We start from the raw sequence: 20200 nt of genomic DNA, 5'->3' as shown, positions 1-20200 counted from the left end.
CACAGGCTTGTTCAAACTTCATTTTAGATGTACTTCTGCTTAAATCAGAGCCCCCATGAAATGCAGCCAAGTCTTAAGCGGTATCCCAGACCTGAAAGCAGAGTTAGAGATAACTTGACAACGACGCATCCTTTTACATTTGTCTGATGGAATATTTTGCTTCTGTCTTCCAGGACCTGCGCAAACAGGTAGCTCCACTACTGAAGAGTTTCCAGGGAGAGGTAAGAGCTTCTCTTCTCTTCATGCTTTAGTTTTTGCTCCATGTGATCAGTGTGACCACAGTCTGTCAGCACAGCCAGGATGGGAGCTGTGAGCAGGGAGCATTGCAGGGGATCTGCTTCCCTGTGTGCTGCCATGCATGTGATACATTGCATTTGTGCTGGACGGGCTAAACTCATCTAGTTCCACTGCATTTAGCAGCCCTGGATGCAAGCTTTGTGCTGTGACTCAGGTGCACACACTCGCTTCGTACGCCCCGGTGACTTGGTGGTTTGAATGCTTAATGAACTCAACGTGACATATGCATGCAAAACTATGAAGGTACCACACGTTGTTCCAGCTGTAACAGACTGTATTGTGGCTGTATTTCAGAGGGCTTGTTGGAAGACTCAGAGTTGGCAGGTGTTGGTTGGAAAACCAAGAAGTGCTCACAGCTCCAGGCCTGGCTCATTCCTTGGTGTCTCTATGAGATGTGCATGAGCAGAGCCATCACAACTTGAAAAGCCAAGTGGTGTTATTGTGAAGGGTTTCCATATGAAAAGGCAGCTGAACCAGTCACAGAATGGGCCATTCTAGCTGAAGCTCTCCCTCACTATGTGCAGGCCAGGTGGGGGCTGTTGTACTCCTTCAGGACAGTGCTGTGTATGGAGTTTGCAAGTTACATTTCTCTTTATCAGTGCCTTGGGTTAGGCTTAGCTCACACTTTGTGCTCTGCTGTAGAGCTCTGCTTTTAAAGTCAGCTCAGTCACAACAGCAGCACTTTGGGCTCTGTCTATCCGTAACAAGTTGTTGGCTGATTTTGTGCTGTTGCAGTTCCCATCAGCGCACAGAGAAATTCAGGAGCATGTTTTCAGAAGCCTGCCTAGAGAATTAAGCACACAACTCCTATTATCTGTAATGAGGGTTGCATTTCTGATTGCTCTCACATCCTGCTGAATCCGTATCCCAAATAAGCAACAGATTCTCATCTTAAAAGCAGCGTGGAATTAATTCTTGGTTTGCTCTCCGATTTCCCAAGTACTGCCATAAATAAATAAATAAGTGGAACAGCTTTGTCCTTGATATATCTAATAGCAGTTTGTGAGAACAAAGAATGACTTGTGTGAGTCCATTTGCCAGTAGAAATTTACACTTCAAAATTGCTTCAAGTGAGTTGCTGTGCTCTTAAACCTTTTCACTTTAGTTTCAAGCTTGCGAAGCACTGACTGGAGTGTATGTATGCTTGCAGCACTGTTCTTTAATGAAGGGAATGTCTGAGGATCAAGTAAGAACCATAAATCCAAGTTTTGCCACAGTGAAGGAATATCCTGCTGTTAGATCTCACCTGTTGGAGGCCTTGGTGTGGCTCATACTCACTCCTCCTGCATAGATATCTGCTTCACTAATGTAAGAGTGAGCTTGGTGCTTTGAGGAAGTGTGGATTTTTTGTCACTATGGTTGGAGTAAAAGCATTACAAAATGAAATCTAACCCACTGCCGATGTTAAGTCTTGTGTTTGCTCGCTTCTCACTCACCTGAGGATGGATCTTAGTCATGGCTTGTTCACAGTGTGCTGGGTTAAACGCAAGGCAGAATTGGAGGTTTAAGAGCTTTATCATTCAATCATAAAATCATTAGCATTTCCACATTGGTGCTGCCCTCAGACAAGCAGTTCCTGCCCACCAGGCCGTGCTGCATCGCTGTGCTTACGGCAGCGGATGGATATTTGTCCAAGAAACCTTAAAAACAAAACTTCACATTCTTGGGCTATGTGAATTTACAGAACTGACGTTGTGCTATGGAAATAAAATGTCCAAATCCGTATTTGTGAAGTCACCAAGTAGATATTTTAAGGCTGGGAAAGGATTTCCTGAGGTCATTAGCATTCTTTTCATGTGGCATGGCAGTACTGTCCAACAGTAATGCAGTAATCCCTCATTTGGAGAACCCTTTAAGGCACGGGCTCCAAACAACACGTGAGGCTTCGTTTCTGTAAAATCCATTTCTCAGACTCTTCTCACAAAGCGAACACTTCTAAGAGTGCTGCCGTGCTGATGAGACCACTCCGGCTCCCCACTTAGCTGAATTGCTCTTTAAACTATTAATTCGGTCAGCAGAGTCATTTAATAATTTTCCATATGCAGACAACAGGAGCTGAAGGTCTGTTTGGTGTGCTGGAACTCCTAATCACGCCTTTGAAGCAGCTCTGTAATAACGCGTGTGCCTACAGAACTTCAGGCATACTTTCCTTCTGTGTTTTTCAAGGAGTGTTCCTCAGCTGATACTCAGCCCCTTTAATTTCCTTATGTTAAATTTACAAAGCTAATTAATACAATTTCTTTCCTGTAGGTTCGCTCCATGATGGCTCAATTAGAGTAGCAGTAGAACTGTGGTTCAATATTCAGGCCAGCTTCATAATTGAAAACACATTTTCTTCTCAAAAGCTGCAGCTGGTTTGGTTCTGCTCATGCAGAAAAGGATATAACCTTGCATAACATAGGAAATGAACGGTTGAGAGAGAAGCCAAATTCAATTTCAGTCAGATATTTTGAGGATAAGTCCGTGATCTATGGAAGCAAGGGAATGAAAAGTGTGTGTATGTGGAAAGCAGCGTATTCAGCACTCTATTAATCACGGCTAGCCTGGGTGCTGTTGTGTGCTGTTGCGTTAGTGCTGATTCGAGTACAGAGGCTGGAGAGCAGCCAAGCACTCCAGAAGTTAACCTCTTAAAGACCCTGAGCTGCTTTCTGTTGAATAAATGTAATTTTGTGGTCAGAAATAAATGCTTGTGATGTAGCAGGAGCTTTGAAAACAACAGCATGGCAAAGCTATTACAAATTGCTCCGTGTTGTAGAAGTCAACAGCACACATCAAAATTCAGAGCTCGCGTCGAGGCGATCCCATTGCAGCCACCCTCCCATGAAGGTCCCATTAAGCCAAACCATGTAACAAAATGGAGTCAGTCTAGTATTTCTGGTGGTAATTGTTATCTTCCCGGGACACATCTCAGCAATTGGGATAACAGACCAAGTCCCAAATCCTAACAGCCCTCAGCCAGACACTGGGCACCTTTCCGAAGCTCTTGCAGGTTCATCTCCATCCCGTCTGGTGTGCAAAGTCCCACAGAAACAGGCATCACTGCCAGGGTAACTTTGTGGAGGGGATCAACCCAAATCCTCTTATTTTTATATAATTGACAATGTGCTGAAATTCCTGTTGGCAGCTGGTGGGCTGTCTATATTAAGGCTTGCTGTGCCGCTGCCACGCGTTTGGGTGAAATGCTAACAGTGGTGGGAAACTATTTATGCAAAATTGAGCTAGGCAGCACTGTTTCAGTTCACAGTGTCAGAAGTATCTTCTCCTCCCCTTAAAAAAAGGGAGCTTGAAGTGTGCTGGAAGGAATGGGGTGGGGGGGCTGTGCAGGGCCGGATTCTGCCGAGCATCATCATAATCCAGTCCCTGCTTCTCCAAATACAGAATTATTCCTGTATTTACTGCACAATTTCTGCAAGGCTCTATACAAGCCCATGTCTGGTTTTGCTTTGCTGTAGTAAAGCAGTGGTGATTTTTAATGGGGCATCCATTGAAGTGGTGAAGCGGGATGGCACCGGCTGGCACCATGTCCTCCTTCCTCCCCTTTGCTGTGCCATGCACTGAGTTTTGGTGTGCCCCTCTATGGGCAGGTGTATCATCTTGCACAGAGCTTGGAGGATGGAAATCCCTGCTCTGGGAGCTGTGTCCTGCTCGTGCTGAGCATCCCCTGGTGAGTGCCACCCATCCTGCACTCACAGCTGCATTTGTTGCCTTGCCATGGAAGAACTGAGCTGCTGTCATATTTACCTGCAGAGTGTCTTCTCTGCTTCCTGACTTCCTGAGACTTTTTACTTTTTATAACACTTTGACCCCAATTTGCCACCCACACCTTGACACGGGTTTCACGCCATACCCAGCCCATGCCAGCACAGGACTGCCGCTGGCAGTGTCCTCTCCCCAGCCCCATTACCCACCTCCTCCCTTATGCTGAGTCTAGCAAATGTATGAGATGAGTCAGTTCAGTTCGCCAACACGATGGAAAATAAATTTTCTCTCCTCCGTTGCTTCGTTTTCCATTGAGTCAGTGAGCTGAATCACGCTCCGGCACTGCTGCGATTGCTGGGTCTGATGCAGAAGGAGCCGGTGGCCCGAGGCAGGAGGGAGCTGAGCTGCTCCCTTCATGCCTGCCCTGGGATGGGTGAGGAGCAGAGTGAGAGCGTAAACTGAGAAACGCTGCTCAGAAATGCAGAGAGAAGCGTGGAGGAAGGCATGCAGGTTATGGAAGGATGCAGGGGAGGTTGAGCAGTCATGGCAGACCCACCGCTGCAAGAATCTGAAGGCAGGGTGGCAGATAGGAAGAGCTGTTCAAACTGAGCTGTCATTCAGCTGTCAATATTCCGGGGCAAACAAACGTTGGGCTGGGCTGGTTTACTGGGAAAGCAGATCAAAGGCTGGAGAGCAACAAGCAGCTGTCTGGGGAGGAGGGAGCTGAGCTTTCCTCCAGGGACGGCAGCGTTGTTTGTCTGGGAAGAGCAGGATCTATCTGGGCATGAAAGAAGAAAAGGTTTCAAGGGTTCAAGGTTGCAGCTGTTTTGCAGGAGCAGAATTGAAAGCTGAAGGATCTGAGTCCCTCTCGAAGCCCTCTCATTAACATGAACTCGAAGCAGGGAGCTGGGAGGTCTGCGTGATCCCCCCATGCCTGTGCCAGGCAGTGTACCTGTGCAGCACCAGGCAGCTGAGCAGGCCTCACTTTGGTTTGTAGAACTGATAGCACAGCTAAAATACACACCATGTGCTTTAAGTGGCTCAGAGGGAATCATTTCATGTAATTTTGTTTCAAAAATATTCTAATTGTAGCAAAGAGAGAGACAAAATAGCAGCTTTACTTCCCTCAGCTGCAGGACCTCCAGTTCATGAGTTCTTCACCTTCACTAATTCTCCATGTAGGCACCTGTTGGTATTAATAATGGCAAATCAGGCCAACCACACACAGACACTGTTTGCTTCCTAATGCAGAGAGCTCATGGCAGGGCTGCTCCCATACACCGATATAAATTTTGGGTTAAGTTGATTATTTTTACTCGCTGCTTTGGTTCCAGACTGGGAGCAGGACAGCAAAAGTCGATATCTTTCATAGTGAGGTTGTTAATGAGAGTGAGAATTGCAACTGAAGGGCTGCAATGATAAGAGCTGTGCCTACAGCACTCACGCTTGGCACAGTGTTGTGTTTGAGACTCGATATGGGTGTACAAGCTCTTTGTGCTCCATGCAGATCACTGAGGTGTCCTGCAGCTCTGGGATCAACTCGGTGCCTCTGCAGCAACTCCTGACAGCACTTGACCTGGAAAAACTGTTGGTGGAGGGATGGGCTGAGCCCAACGTGGCGTCTGACCGCGCTGCTCCCCACAGGGCCCCGGGGAGGGTCTGAAAGATGAAGGGTGTGCGAAGGAGGGAGGATTCCTCGCGTCTCATTTCTGTTATCTCCCTGTAGCTCCAGTGGTATTATCAAGACAAATAGTATGCCAGAACTTAAAAGTGAACATATGTTTATGGGGGTGGTAGGGAATACAGAGGTCACTGTTGTTTCTTTCTAGTCACAGAAGACATAATGGGGCCTGGTTCAGATAAATTAAGATGTGGAGCTTAGCTCGTGTCAAGCCTGCGATGGTGTAATTATAAGTTGACTTCTTTCTGGGTCCCTCAAGTTTTCAGAGTCAAATAAAAGTGTTCAGCAAGAGTTTTCTAATGCACTTCAACGGTTGCAGTGTGATCTCTGTTGGCTCCCAAACTGATTTTACTCAGATTGGAAAAGGTTTCAGTCAGCTTCCAAACACTTATTTCCCTGTCATTTCAGTGCTCTGCTTCCTTTGTAACTGGACTTTATTTATATCTTGCTATTTTGATGACCTTCTCATCCCATATCTTCTTACGCAGCTGGAAGCTGACATATGTAATTCATTTGTTATTCTAGTTAAAGTTGGCATAGTGCTTTCTTGAAGATACCAAGTAATTGCAGAGCTCATTTTTAATGGAACTTTAAGCAGCTTCACTGATTTTTAACTGTTTGAAAAACAAAAATAAATGAAAGCTTTTCAGCCCGGTGGGATTGTTTGGAGTTCTGGTTCTGAATCTGGGGAGGAAAAAAGCAAAGGTGTGAAAGTTCCTGTGATTTACAAACTGTTTCCGTCAGAAAGTCTCTGATCTCCTCGGAATATGTTGTTTCAGTTCTGCTTTATACTTCAGCCACGGTGTAAGTGGCGAGGAGTGAATAAACCATGTGTAATATTTAAGGAGAACATAAGTACAAATGCCCTTTATTAAAATGTAAGAAGCTGTATTAAGAAAACAGAACCATTCGGTTATTTCGAAGGAATGGAAGTGCATTTGCTCTAAATGCTTTGCTTTTCCTAGAAGGGGAAAATGAGTTTTTCAGAATACAGTGCAGAATCCGTTCTGCAATGCTAATTGTATTTAATAATAGTCATTTAAATTTGGCTGCACTGTGCTGATCAGCAGCAAGAGAAAATCGTGTGTGGGAACACAGAGGTCCCAAAGTCTGACATATGGTGTTCTGGCCTTCAAAGTCTGTCTTTGTGCACCCAGCAAATATCTCCGAAGCCTTTCTGGTGGCTGCTCCCTCCTTCTCCCATCTGATTCTCAGGCACGGATTTGTGCTACCCGGTGCCTTTCCAGCGTTGGCACTTGGTTCCATATTCTCATTTCAAATACTCTGCGTGTGAAGAATGTTCTGAGTTGCTTATGTTCTCATTCCCTAATGAGCATCGGTCCATCTGTGATTGCTTGGATTGGAATTAATAAATGGGTTATTCACCAGCACAAACCCGTTGCTCTCTGGCACGTCACACCAGATGCCCTGTGCGGTTCTGGTGCCTCCCGCAGCCTTTCTTGGTGAGCTCTGGAAGCACAGGCCGTGATTCTTGAGGGTTTTATACCTCGCGCTCCCATGCAATTTCCACACTCGTCCTGACAGTTCAGTTTTCTGCTCTTAATCCTCTCCGCGGTGATCCCTGCAGGTCACTCTCAGCCATAAGACTAATCTACAGCAGTCACGTGCATGTCCCGCGCTCTGCCCCCGTGCTCCCTGCCTCCATTGCTCTGACCATCCCCCAAACCCTTCCCCTGCCCTCTCCATTCTCTCAGCACAGCCGTGGCACTGAGGACGGCAGCTCTGTGCCTTGTCTCCTCTCCTGGCACCTCTGCTTCCCGGCGGCGCGTCGGGCTGGCAGCACGCACAGCAAAACACCACAATAAAACACTTTCCTGAAACACAGAGACAGTAAACTCTGTCCATTGTTTCTGCCTTATCTGCCGAATCAATAAGTGGTTAAAGAATTCAAGGACGTTTTTCAGACAAGACCTTCCTTTTTTTAGTCCATGTTGACGTACGCACCTTTAAATGGCTGCATAATATTAGCTGCTTTTCAAATATGCAGGAGAATTGGTATCAGGCCTTTGTATCTGTAGTTCTTCAGATCCTTCCTTGCTTTTTATTAAAATATGGGAACGATAATCTCCGTGCTTTTAGTTTCCTGATTTGAGTAAGCTGCTGGAAAGCGCTGCCAGGCTCCCTGCTTCCCCTTCTGTCTGTGCTTTGGAGCAGCAATGCAGTGGAACTGGGCTTGGTTTGGGGAGTTTCTGTCAGTATTTAGTAATTGTAAACCCTCCGTTTTCCAATACATTAAGAAAAAGTTTGCAAAAAAATACCCCAAAAGTTGCTGTGGAATGAATGCTTCACTGTCAGAGCTGTAAAGTGCCCTTCCTTCCATAGTGAAGCTTTGGAGGAAAATAGAAGTTTAGAGAAAATAATGGATGGTGGGAGGTAGTTATTCTCCCTTACCTGAGCAGGCAGCTTCCTAAATGAGCACTGCATGAATTAATGCAAAGTAAGAACAGACATGAAGCCAGAGCAGCCTGCCTTCAGCTCCACAGCACCTGGTCTCCACGGGTCTTTGCATGGAGAAGTTTCAGAGCTGTTCAGCTTTCGGTAGCAGAACGTGCCCCAAAGTGCATCTTCTCATCTTCTCACAGGCTTAGTGGAAATAATAGAAAAATATGCTTCCTGCAATGAAAGCAGAGCGTGACATCAGAAGAGCACACAGATCCCATTCGTTGTGTTACATCTTAATTAGCGGTAAAAGAAAGTTACTGAGGAGAACGCCTGTCCGGCCAGCTCCTGGCTTGCTTTCTTTGTAATAAGATTTAAAGTGAAGAATCCCAGCAGGCAGCAGTGTTCTTAAAAATATCGATTGCCGTTGTGCTGAAACAGGACTTCAAATTACATTCAGTGCAAACATAGCAGAAATAACTTACAAGGCTACAGGAGCTGGGCACGGGAGATAAAGTTCCCTCTTTACGTATTATGTTTTCATTTATCCTTATAGCTCTGATACAACACGAGTTGTATTGGATCCAGTCTAACGCCTTCTTTCTCCTCACCCCCTCAGATTGACGCGTTGGGTAAAAGAAGCAAAGAAGCAGAGGCAGCCTTCTTGAATGTTTATAAGAGATTAATTGATGTCCCAGGTAAGAAAATGAATTCCTTATTCTGCAAATCCTTCCGTGTGTTCTGGTGTGAATGATGCTGGCTGTTTGTTCTCCCTTTGCTAAGTTAAACACGAGTTGTGTTTTGATTCTGAAACCAAACGCTCCAGCATTCTTGCTAATGGAAGGAACTAAGTAAGGCTCATTTTATGGCTTCGCTTGAAACTGTTCTTGACTTCTCAGTGTTTGTAAGAGTCAGTTTTTATTATTCAAATATTGAACAGTTCATTCACTATGTTTCACAGTTAAAAAGAAATACATTTCCACAATCCATGGAGAGGCAATGTGGGTGCTTCCAAAGGGGCTTGCAGTGCTTGTCCCAGACCATGACTGCCCTTCCCTCTCCATCCCAGCCCTGCCCAGGCTGCTTGTTTCCTGCTGTAATTTGGGAAGCCAATCTTGTGTGGTGCTTTGGGTATTTTTCACCACCAGAATTCCATGGGAGCCTTCAGATGCTCTCGTGCAGAGGCTTTTTTTTCTGGAGCCTTGCATCACCACAGGTGCTGGAGTTAGAGTAGCAGAGTCAGGCTGAAGCCCAGTGCAGTAGGTAGGATGTACCTCCTATGCTGTGATGGGAGATGGCTTTACAGAAAAGGAATGTTTTCCTCCTTTTGCAAGAGCAAAATTTGCACTGCGCCGTACACAGTCACAGCCCTTTGTCCAGCCTTCCCCTGCACATGCCTTATGTTAAGTGTCAGAGAAGTATTTCTTTGATATTCTGACTCCATGTAAACATTTTGGCCTGGCTAAGTTGTGAGTGCGCTGGAGTCTGTGGGATTAGAAATATCTGCAGGTCTTAGTTCCATCTTACATCCGTGGGTCTCAGAGCATGGCAGTGCTGTCAGAAGCACATTCCAGATGCTGCAGAAGTCTGACCAGTCTCCCGTAGCTGTGTGCAAGCACAGCCAGTACTCAGTATTTACAACAAATAACAGGACAAGAAGGGGAACAGCCATTAGGAATGTACAGCACTGTGATGGTCACGGCACGGTGGGGCTGAGTGAGGCAGAGGCTCTCATGGCGCAGCACAGACAGTCTTCCACACTGGACGTGTCTTCATGGAGGGCTTTCCTGTACAGAAGACATCAGCCTTGATTTATCTCATGTGCTGTTCTGCCTTTGTGTGGCTTATATATCTTCAGTCCTGTCCGTTTGGTATTTCAGATATTTAGGTAGAGGTTTCGCTCTGAAATCCTGCAGTGTTTTCTTTTCGGTGTGAGAAGGGAGCTGGGATGTTCTGAGAAAGCTATGGCTGGAATGCCGCAGTGGTTGTTTGGCATTAAGCATCACTGTTACATGACAAGGGCGCAGTTTTATCAGACGTTCAATATCCTTTATAGGACCATATAATAATTGCAGTTGAAGTTTAATTCCCAGCAGCCAATTTTATGGTTCTTGAGGAAAGCTTGTATTCCTCTCTTCAGTAATAACGCGCACACTTTATGTAATTAAAAAGGGCTTCTATTTTAATTTTAGTACACAATGATCTGTATGGAAACTCCAGCTCTGGTGCTTTATGGGTTCGGCGAAGTTTAATGATTTTCTTTCCTGACTCAGAGCAGAGGTTTGTTTTTTCTCAGGCTGTCCAAGCGAAGGATTTGTGGGAAAAGTGGCATTCTGTGCATTTTTCTACATCCATCAAGTGCTTTTCTCTTTAGGAAATAAACCTTTCCACGTCTCTCCAATCTCAGGGTGCTGTTAAAATAGAATTGTCATTGGTTGGTGCTGCAAAACGTGTCCGTCCTAAAGGGGAGCGCATATGACAGAGAACACTTTGCTTTGCATGCGTTTGTACAGCTGTGATTCTCACTCAGATCACTCTGTATGCTTGAGACTGAACATTTCTAATTAATGGGATTAATTTTCTCATTTAATTGCCATACTTTCAGTATGCAGTAGAGAAAAGTGAACGCTGCCACATGAATTGCACTAATCAGCAAGGTTGTCACAACTTACCTTTAAAAATACTGCAAATGTATTTATTGTGAGGCAAAGGGAGGTTGAGTTTGTGTTATTGAGGAAGCTTTCTGCCATCTGTGCAAGGCTGCCTTCCTTCTAATTCAATACAGCAAGTGTGTTATGTTGGGCCCTTGGTTTTCAGGGTCTTAATGTTGCAAACACTGAGAGTGAAACTTGAGCCCATCTTTCTGAGTGTTAGGAGGTGCAGTACACTCCTAATTCACTCTAAAGCTGTAGCAGAAAAAATATTAAATATGAGCAATATTAAAAATTCAGTATTTTTCTTTTCGAACTTGTGTTCGATTATCACAGTGTTTATTTTTCTCTTCTTAAACTCAACTTCACTCTGATTTTCAAGTAAAGGTTAAAAGACCAGGGTGAATGCGAGGCAGCAGTATCTGAATAAACTGCTTGAATTTCACTTTATGCTGTCTCTTTATTGCTGTGCAATTACTGCGCAATGCCAGACTTTCATTTTCTTGGCTTTCAGTAATACCCCCGTTACGAATGGCTGCTGCGTAGACAAAAAGAAACAACTTCTGCCTTTAAACAGAAACTCCTCTATCTTGCGGTGGCATCAATTAAACTGAATTGGGGTGCCATCAATCACTCCCTGGAACAGCCGATGGTGCACACTTTGCAGCAGTGCCCAGAGCTGTCAGAGCGGTACCTGTGTCTGCCTGCTCCTGCTGGGGAAGCTCACTTAGGTGCTGCAGTGCTCAGGTCCCACACTCAGCCCTCAGCCTCCCTGCCACTGTCCCACACCTCGTTACACCCTGCCATACAGTCAGGGATCAGGTGGAGGTTTGTCAGCATGTGCATGTTCTGAAAGGCAGGGTAGTTTAGCACAGACTTGCTCTCAGTTTGGTGGGACTGTGCAGCTTTAGGGCTGAGCTGTAAACGGTGCACATTTCTGCTTGATCTGAATGTCATCAAGAAGGAGCTAAATGAAATGTCTCTTGCAGTGTAAAAGGGTGTGTGTTTTTATTGGAGGCTCTTCACAGGTCTGCTGTGATCAGATTCGCCGTCAGTTTGGTGCTACATAATGTGCATTTTAGCTCAGAGGAGCCCCTGCTAAGGACAGCATAAAACAAAATAGAGGCTAGAAAGAAGAAATGTACCATTTTTTTAATGCGTCCTGTCAAAACAATAAAAAGCAGTAACTGTGAGAGATGGCTGGAGTGGAAATTTAGTCTTTCCCTTGCTCCTGGCTGCCATAAATCGTGTGCCAAGCGCCGGGCTGCCCTGCAGGAGGGCTGGAGGGAGGGATGCTGTGCTTGCAGGACTCTCAGCCTTGCAGATTTCACACTGCCCGGCACAGGGCTTTCTTTTCCAAGTGATTTGGCTGAAGAAGCACAAACTTCTTTGAAAATAAGTAATCAATTAAAGTAAATGTTAGTGACTGACTTCTACAGGCAGAAATGTGCTTCTCACCCATGAGGAAAGCTCCATTCCTTTACCGAGGCACACAGTCCCCAGCTCCATTTGCTTGTGTTCAGTTACCATTTAGCCACTTGGTTTGCTGCTTGGGCTGTGAGAAGACTGCCATTAAAACACTCACTCGATCAATGTTCTGTGATTAAAGGTGACACGAGAAAAAAACAGGTTAGATTTCTTCTCAGAAAAGTTATCTCTTGCTTATGTTGGAGGTGATGAATGTGTGTGAAGTCGTCGTATTCTCGGACATTATGTGACTTGTTTGGATTGTTTTGTTGGGCGTAATGTTAAGCAGAAGGCGTAAAGGTTAATACCAGTGCTGATAGGAGAAGGTCTGCACGGCCTGTTTGCACCCAGATGACCAGAAGGCTGCACAGTGCTAAAGTTAAAAGCCAAGCAGACAGAGCCTTTATGCCTGCAAAGGAGGGCTGAGTGAATACACTTCAGGAAACTGAAGAAATACACTTAAATCACGGCAGGCAAAAGTTAATTCTCAAGGTCCTTTTCATTCAGTTAATTGTTAATTGTTTCAGAAGCTCTCAGCACTATCAGGCTGTGACACAAGTTTGTGGCGTATTGTGTCTGATCAGCACGGATCATTTCTGAGCGATGTCAGCACACTTGATGTGAAAAATCCTAAGCAGTCCCAGGTTTGATAAACAGTGATAGGTGTCAAAGTGATCACCCTTCCTCAACTGAAATATACGTAAATAAAACTGGAGCTAGAAGAGTAAAACAAAAGGGCTGTTGGTATTTTTGCTGCCCCTAACTTTGCAGTGGAAATGAATATTCATAACGAGTGCTTTTGCTCGACGTTAGAGAGAAAACAAATCAGCGTGACAGTGAGTAGTCCTAGGAGGAAAGGAAGCAAAATGAACTTATTCATGGACAGCAGCAGCAGTGCATGCACCGCCTCGCAGAGAGCAGTAGGGTGTCTTTCTAAAGGCACTTGAAAATCTGATAAAATTAAGCAGAAAATTGGACGTAGTTAATACTTGAAAGAGTGAAAATGAGTGAAGCCATGCGGCTGCAGGTAGCGATGGAGCGTGCGGCTGTATCCCATCTGAAGGCTGGCACTGTGATGCTTCGCCAGCATGTTCGGGCCAGGTTAACAAAAAAAAAGAGGCAGACTTATATAAACATATTTAAAATGCCCCAGTTTGGGCTGGAAGAGGAGTCTACAGAATCAGAAATGAGGGAACGTAGGCATTGGTGATTTACCCACAAACTGTTCTGCAAACCTTTGCACTAAAGAATGCCTGAAGTGGGGGTGAAGAGCTGCGTGGGGAGATTGGGAGCTGCAGTCAGTGGCTGCTACCCTGAATTTCCAGCACTGAGGATCGTGGAAGCAGCTCGTAATCACTTCAGCCTCCTCCCCTCTGGGGTGGCAGTTCTGTGCTGTGCCTCTCGGGAGCACATTGTAAGATACCATGTGGGATCTGTGCTGGCTGAGTGCACACTGGGAGGGCACACTGAGGGCTACGTGGTTGTTTTCTGATGAGGCACAAAGGCCTGGCCACTGCTGGTCTTCATACCCGCTCACTTTATCCTCACCGAGACCAGTGTCACAATAACTAAAAATAGCTTTGATACTTGAATATGCAGCTTCCAATTGGGGCCTGTCTGATCACATACCTTTTTCATCCATTTTTTCCTCGATGAATTAATAATTGGATAAATTCCTTTGTAAAAGCTGGAATAAATATTCTAAGGAAGAAATATCCCTAAAGCACGGACTTTGAAAAATTTATTGTGTGGTTGTCAAGCCCTGTTTTACTTGGTAGGATGGAGGCACGGAAGGAAGAGGGGAGGTGTAGATAAGGGGAAGGATGCATTGAATGGGCACAGGAGAGCCCTGCAGCAATGGGTACCTGAGCCTGGAGGTGCTGCTGCTGCACCCTGTGCAAGCTCCTGCTTTAGAGACTGGGCTTAGGACAACCCTAACCATGGTAGCTGGAGCAGGGCTGTGTATTCAGACAGAAGAGGCAGCGTGTGTGATGGGGGATAGCAGACTTTCCCTTCCTCAGTTGCAGGAATGTGAAATGGAATCAGAACAAACCCCTCTGAGTATACACGGAGCTTTGGAACACAATGGAGCGTTCTCTTTTATAATCTCAAAACAGAAGAAATGAAACTTTCAGCATATGAATGATTTTCTGTAAAATGCCCTTTGCTTTGTATTGAGCTCAGTGTGCAAGCAGTAAATTCCAATGTCTTCAGCCATTACAAGAATATTAATGACAAACTGGAGCATTTTCAGTGGCAGTGGTATCTCTTATAACTCACTAGCTCCTTTTTTAGCTGGCACATTATAGTGCCATAAAATCTTGTATCACCTATTATGCGTACCCACTTTGAATATTAAGAACTTCTCCGTGGATTAATTTTGGTTCCTTCTTTGAAAATAAAGGGAACTGAGACACAATTCATTAAGGAATCAATCATTTACACTGCCTTGTTTGACTCCTTTGGTTACTGGGATGGAGATGCATCTCACGTCCTGGTGTAAGGCCAGAGCATCCCTCCAGCAGGTTGGTAGATGAAAAAAGGATCATAGAATGATAGAATATCTCAAGTTGGGAGGGACTTGTAAGGATCGAGTCCAACTCATAGCTCCAAAAAAGCATCCAAAAATCAGGCTATACAGCTCAGTGTTATCCACACATGTCTTGGATGCCACCAGCTCAGGGCAGTGCCCACACCCTGATGCCCAACCTGGCACTCCCCTGTTGCAGCTCCATGTCTTTCCCTTGAGTTCTGTTGTTGCTCACCAAAAAGAGGATGTTTTGAAATAGCAGCCCGCCAGTCTAAAAGCCCCATAATGGCAAAGCGGGATCCATAGGATTGTGGCCAAAATGGCCCTATTGCATCTCACACCATTTCAGATGACCCCGTGGGCATCAGAGTGTTGCCACTGCCACTTAATTGCAATTAACGAGCAGCAGGGCCTGTCGTTTTGTTACTCCTATTCCAAGGTGCTGCATCAGAACTGGATATAATTCTGCGGCCGTAGCTGCTCTGTCCCCGGGCTGCCAGAGTCAGGGGGGAAAGGGAGCAAAGTTATCATTCATTCCGCGAAATCTTTGTCTCAGTCTCTCCAGGCTATATCAATTTACCCCTGAAATTTCTGGGGAATAATTAATGAATTAATTAAGTACGCTGCGAGGTGTTTGAATATTCAAAAGCCACAGTGTAATTACTAGTATTTTTTTTTTCCAAAGCAGCCTCTCAGGTTATTTTCAGATACGATCTCCAGAGGAAGAAGCTCAGGACCGGGAGCGGTGCCTTCAGGAAACCCAAAAACCTTCAGCACTGTGGTGAAAGCATGTTGGCACCGCCGGCCTTTAAAAATAAGCAATAAAAACAGCTTAAAAAAATGCTAAAATCGCGCTAATAACGCCGTGCTGAGGAGGAGTTGTTTTTCTCCCCTCTCTTATCACTTGCTGTGGGTGTTTGTGAGCGACCAGGGGGAGCTTTCCTTACACCACATTTTGGGCAATAAAACCAGGCTCTTTGTGAAACGGATTATTTTTAGACCCAAACCTTCGGAAACGCATTACGGCGGAATGAAATATTAATTGCCCCCGAAGTTTGGCACTGTTTCATAACTCGATTTCTTGGCCAGGAGGGAGTTTGGGAGCCCTTTGTTTTGGAAAGGAGAGCTCCATCTTAAGATACAGATTGCTGCGTGGCTCTACCCACGTTGTAAACAAACCAAGCGGGCCCGCAGGCACCGCATTAACACAAAAAGGGTTCGGGTTGCGTTATTAAAACAGCGGATTGAGACTTTTTGCTTCGTGCAGCCCACAGCTCCGCGCAGCGCCTGAGGGAGCGCGGCCATTCCCGCTCACGGTTCCGCTCCAGGCTGCTCCAGGCCAGGCCTTGCCTCACTCCCCCCGGGGCTGCCGGGAAGGGCTGAGTGAGGGCGGCCGCAGCATCCGTATTTCTCTCTGTATTTAAGCACTGACAGTGTCCCCCCCTTGTCTGACAGCTCCAAACTGAGCGAGATGTTCGGATAACTTTAGAGCTTCCACCATCCGAAACGCCGACCTCCAACACGACGTTACGATGCGGAGCTTTCCCCCTCCTCTCCTTAAATAACGAGGGTGGTCCCAGCATACTCCATATCGAGACAGCTTTTCATCAGTTGCTCATCAGCATGCTAATTGCTGTATGACTAATTATGCCCTGAATTCCAGTTGATTTTCTTAATGAGACAGCTGGGTTAATTATGTAATCGTATGATTACATTAGCCCAGAGTGCCCCGGCTCAACGTGAGCGGTGTGATGTCAGCGTCCAGCCCCACAGTGCCCATGGAGGGCAGCGGGTGCTGCTCTGCCACTGAGCGCTGCCTTTGTGCTGGGTTTGGTCTTCATGAACAACACTCAGTTTGGAAGTGGTGTTGGCCACCGATAGGCCAGGCTTGGAGTTTGGGGCTGCAGTTGTGATGCACTGCCTCCATCCAGCTCCTAATGCAAAGCAGAGTTGCACTAGAACCTGTCTTTAGGTTGCTTCAAAACTGGTGCTATGTTTACAACGCAGAAGCAGCAGCACTGATAATATGTTCTTTTGCACATCATGAGGATGGTCTGGAAGTGCACAGCTTCTGCTTTGCACCGCACTCATTAGATGGACGATATTAACTTCTCTATAATGTTGCCCTTTTTGTTTGCTCACATTTGCATTAGTTGGGCAATGTCCGCTCAGCTCAGCGAGGTCTTTGGGGAAGCAAAAGCAGCAGTGCTGGTGCTAAAGTGCAGTGTTGCTGTGGTAGTGCATGGAAACCTCATGGAGTCACAGAATGGTTAGAGTTGGAAGGGATCCTTAAAGGCAGTCAGATCCAACGCCCCTGCCATGAGCAGGGACACCCATGGCTCATCAGGGATCAGCTCAGGGTGTGTGGGGTCTGTATTCACACATAGTGCACAGGGCATCTCTGTGGGTAGGGTGCAACAAGTGGCTTAAGAGAGCAGGACAGGGCAGGATAAGACAGAAACGTGTACAGAACTCAGTGTAAAAACAGGCATCTCCATTTGCTGGGCAGGACCAGTCGCATTGAGGGCTTTTCAATGAGCTGATTCTTTTTGTCTTTTTTCTCATTTCTTATTTATCTCGTGCCATGCAGAGATCCCGAAATTCCGCAAGCCAGATAAGAGCCGAACAAGGGGAATAATTTGCAACGAGTTTTCTACGTTTAGGTGTTATTTAAGATGATTTTGCTCTTTTAGCAGTTAGAGAAAAGGCATTTCTGTCTTTGTTGCATCCTGTGAGCTCGTGGCGTTTGATTTGTCTGAAACACGTGTGCCTGTTGTTTGTGTAATGAATCGAAAGTTTTGGTCCATTGCTTGTTTAAAAATTCAGTGACCTCCTGTTAAATGACATGAAGCACACTTTGTAAGCCTGGTTAATATACGGAGGTATGCTTCTTCATGCATGCACGCATTGGGAAAAGCGGGCTATTTTTATTTATATTTAAATCCCCTCCACTCCAACAGGATTTATGCTTGTTTCGTATTAATTGGCGTTCATAAATACTTCAGAAATCGTGGCCTTTTAGGGGTGTTTCTTTAAATTGAAGAGCACGTTGAGGCTGGTCGCAAGAACTGGATGCTTTGTGTCTCTGGTCGCAGTGTCTCGGTCAGCTTATTGCCATGCAGTGATAACAATTAAGGCTAAGAGGTGCTCATGCCGTGTCCTTCGCAGTATTTAGTGGCTGCAGGCCATCAGTCCTTCAAATGGGTTCTGGGAAAGTTTAATGCTCGGAGACTGTTTTTGCATTTTGTTTGTTCTGCCACTGTTTTGCTACTTGAACATTAACCTTTAATAGAGCTAAATTAAATATACATGTCCTGATGAATAATTATGAGATCGTGAGCATTTTCATTTTGTGCATGAAGCTGCTCGGGGACCTGAGATTTGACTAAAGGTTTGTCATTATTCACTTCACAACGCCCACGTTGGTTTTTTGTCTTGTTTTAAAAGCAAAAAGCCACGTGCATTTGGAACAAAACGATGTGCAGCGTTCTTACATTGGGCTTAGGTGTAAAACTAAAAGGAAGAGGGGTTCAAATGGCACTCACAGTTTGGTGAAGTTCACTTTCTCTCCTTGTGGCATCTTAATGCTACGTTGTAGAGATACCATAAGCAGCACTCAGATCCCTGCTGCCCAGGCCTGGCTCTGCAGCACGGTGCTGATGGAGCGGTTGGTCCCATAAAGGGTCGCAGACCTCCATAGGAGAAGGGCATGTTGTGACAGCCTGCGCCTTAATGGGGCCGCACAGCAGTGCTGTAGGGACTGTAACTTGTGCTGCTGCTGTGCCTTAAGCTTGGTGTGTAATTCCTTACCTGTTCCCCCCCACACACCCCGTCTCTGCCGCAATAACATTTTAAGTTTGATTTATTATAAATATTTTAATGCAGATAATAATAACGAAAAGTATTTGGCCTAAAAAGCATAAATGAAAAAGCGATGTAGTCATAAACTATGTATGCACAGAGAGCAGATGACAAGCAACCTAGATTTTGTATTATGAACGGGGTAATGCCATGAGCTGTTGAAGAAGTGAAGTAACAAAATGCAGCAGACTGCTACTTACAGTGTCTCCGAGCTCAACATAACCCAGTACTATTCTTTTATAAACTATGAAACAATGCTGGCATATTGAAAAAACACACAGGCTCATGCTTAATGTGTTAACAGAGGTACAATAGACTTATTATGTGTTTCCAGAGACTGAGGGTGGTCTGAAAAATTAATGACTGTGGTGGTTGGAAATTAAGTGAACTCCCTAACATATACTGTTGTTGATCCGCTGAGTTTGGTGTTTAGCATTCCTCGACAGGAGACTAAATCTTTGCAGCCATTCCGCAAGAGATGCTGGCGCCCATAACAGAAATGTATTCAATAATCTTTTATAAGTCCGCCGGACTCCAGCATTTTCCTGTCCCGATGGGGAAGAAATCCCAGAATAAATCACACGTGTGCATGTCAGGTGTGTCCTCGGGAAGGGAACCGGCATCGGAGAATTAATATTACAACAACTTAGGAAACAATTTCTGATGTTTATTCAATTAGAAGTGTAAGAAAAATGGGGAACGCAGGTCACAGAATCCAAGATTTATGGTGTTAAATTCACACAATTATTATTGATCTGTCGCTCTGAGAAAACACAGCTTACATCTCTCTCATCAAATAAGCTCTTAGTGTGCTCAGCTGTGCGGGAGGGCAGAGTTTTCATCACAAATCCACTCCTGCAGAAGCGAAGGTATTTAAGGGACACCAGCTGTCCGTGGATGGTATTGTCTGGGTTGCTTTTCTCCCTCTAACTTCTCATTTTGGAAAGGAAAATAGCTAGTTTTAGGCTGTCACACGCTGTTACATTGAGACTGGCTGCACCCGGGGCAGACTGCCCTGTGGGTAAATACCCAGTGAAGAAGATACGCCCCAATCTAAAGGGTAGCCTAGATAAAGTTACCTGTCCATACTTTTTCATAATGTAGATTATAGAGAGGGGAAAGTACAGGAAAAGTAATTCAAGCTTGTCGCTGAGTATCAATAGAGAAAGAAGGCTACTTGTACTCTGAACTGCTGCAGTTGCAGAAGTGTTACTTATGGTTTCCTTTACTGTTTCTTTTTCAGATCCAGTTCCAGCTTTGGATTTAGGACAGCAGCTCCAGCTGAAGGTTCAACGCATGCACGATATTGAAACAGAGAACCAGAAACTTAGGGAAACTCTAGAGGAATACAACAAGGAATTTGCCGAGGTGAAAAATCAGGGTAGGTTGCAAATGTGTTCATTTATCGGCTTTTAATGCATACTGACATTTGACTGAGAGTGAATTTAGTTCTATTTCTTACTGGCAGAGTTGACGGGAGCATTGAAATTCAGTAAAGAAAGCATAGTAGTGTATTATTGCCACTTGGGCATTTGTGCGTGTGTGGCTTTGGGTTACACTCTTTGGGTTTCTTGAAAGGTTTCTGTAGCACCACATCAAAGAATGAGGCTGTCA

At 45.3% G+C, this 20200-nt stretch overlaps 1 protein-coding gene across 9 annotated transcripts in view; it reads left to right on the top strand.

The window, feature by feature from the left end:
- CUX1 (cut like homeobox 1) overlaps positions 1-20200 on the top strand; it is a 195015-nt gene that overhangs the window by 65194 nt on the left and 109621 nt on the right. For all 9 annotated transcript variants that reach the window (XM_085522357.1, XM_085522354.1, XM_085522353.1 and 6 more), the window contains exons 3-5: positions 174-221; positions 8697-8775; positions 19830-19967. In XM_085522357.1, coding sequence (XP_085378483.1) covers positions 174-221; positions 8697-8775; positions 19830-19967 — 265 coding nt within the window. The remainder of the gene's footprint in view (positions 1-173; positions 222-8696; positions 8776-19829; positions 19968-20200) is intronic.

The sequence above is a fragment of the Coturnix japonica genome, chromosome 22 (assembly GCF_054131305.1).
Source record: "Coturnix japonica strain WE chromosome 22, WE-NBRP24, whole genome shotgun sequence".
NCBI classification, from domain to species: domain Eukaryota; kingdom Metazoa; phylum Chordata; class Aves; order Galliformes; family Phasianidae; genus Coturnix; species Coturnix japonica.
The sequence above is the reverse complement of the archived record's forward strand: the minus strand, read 5'-3'. Positions and strand labels throughout refer to the sequence as shown.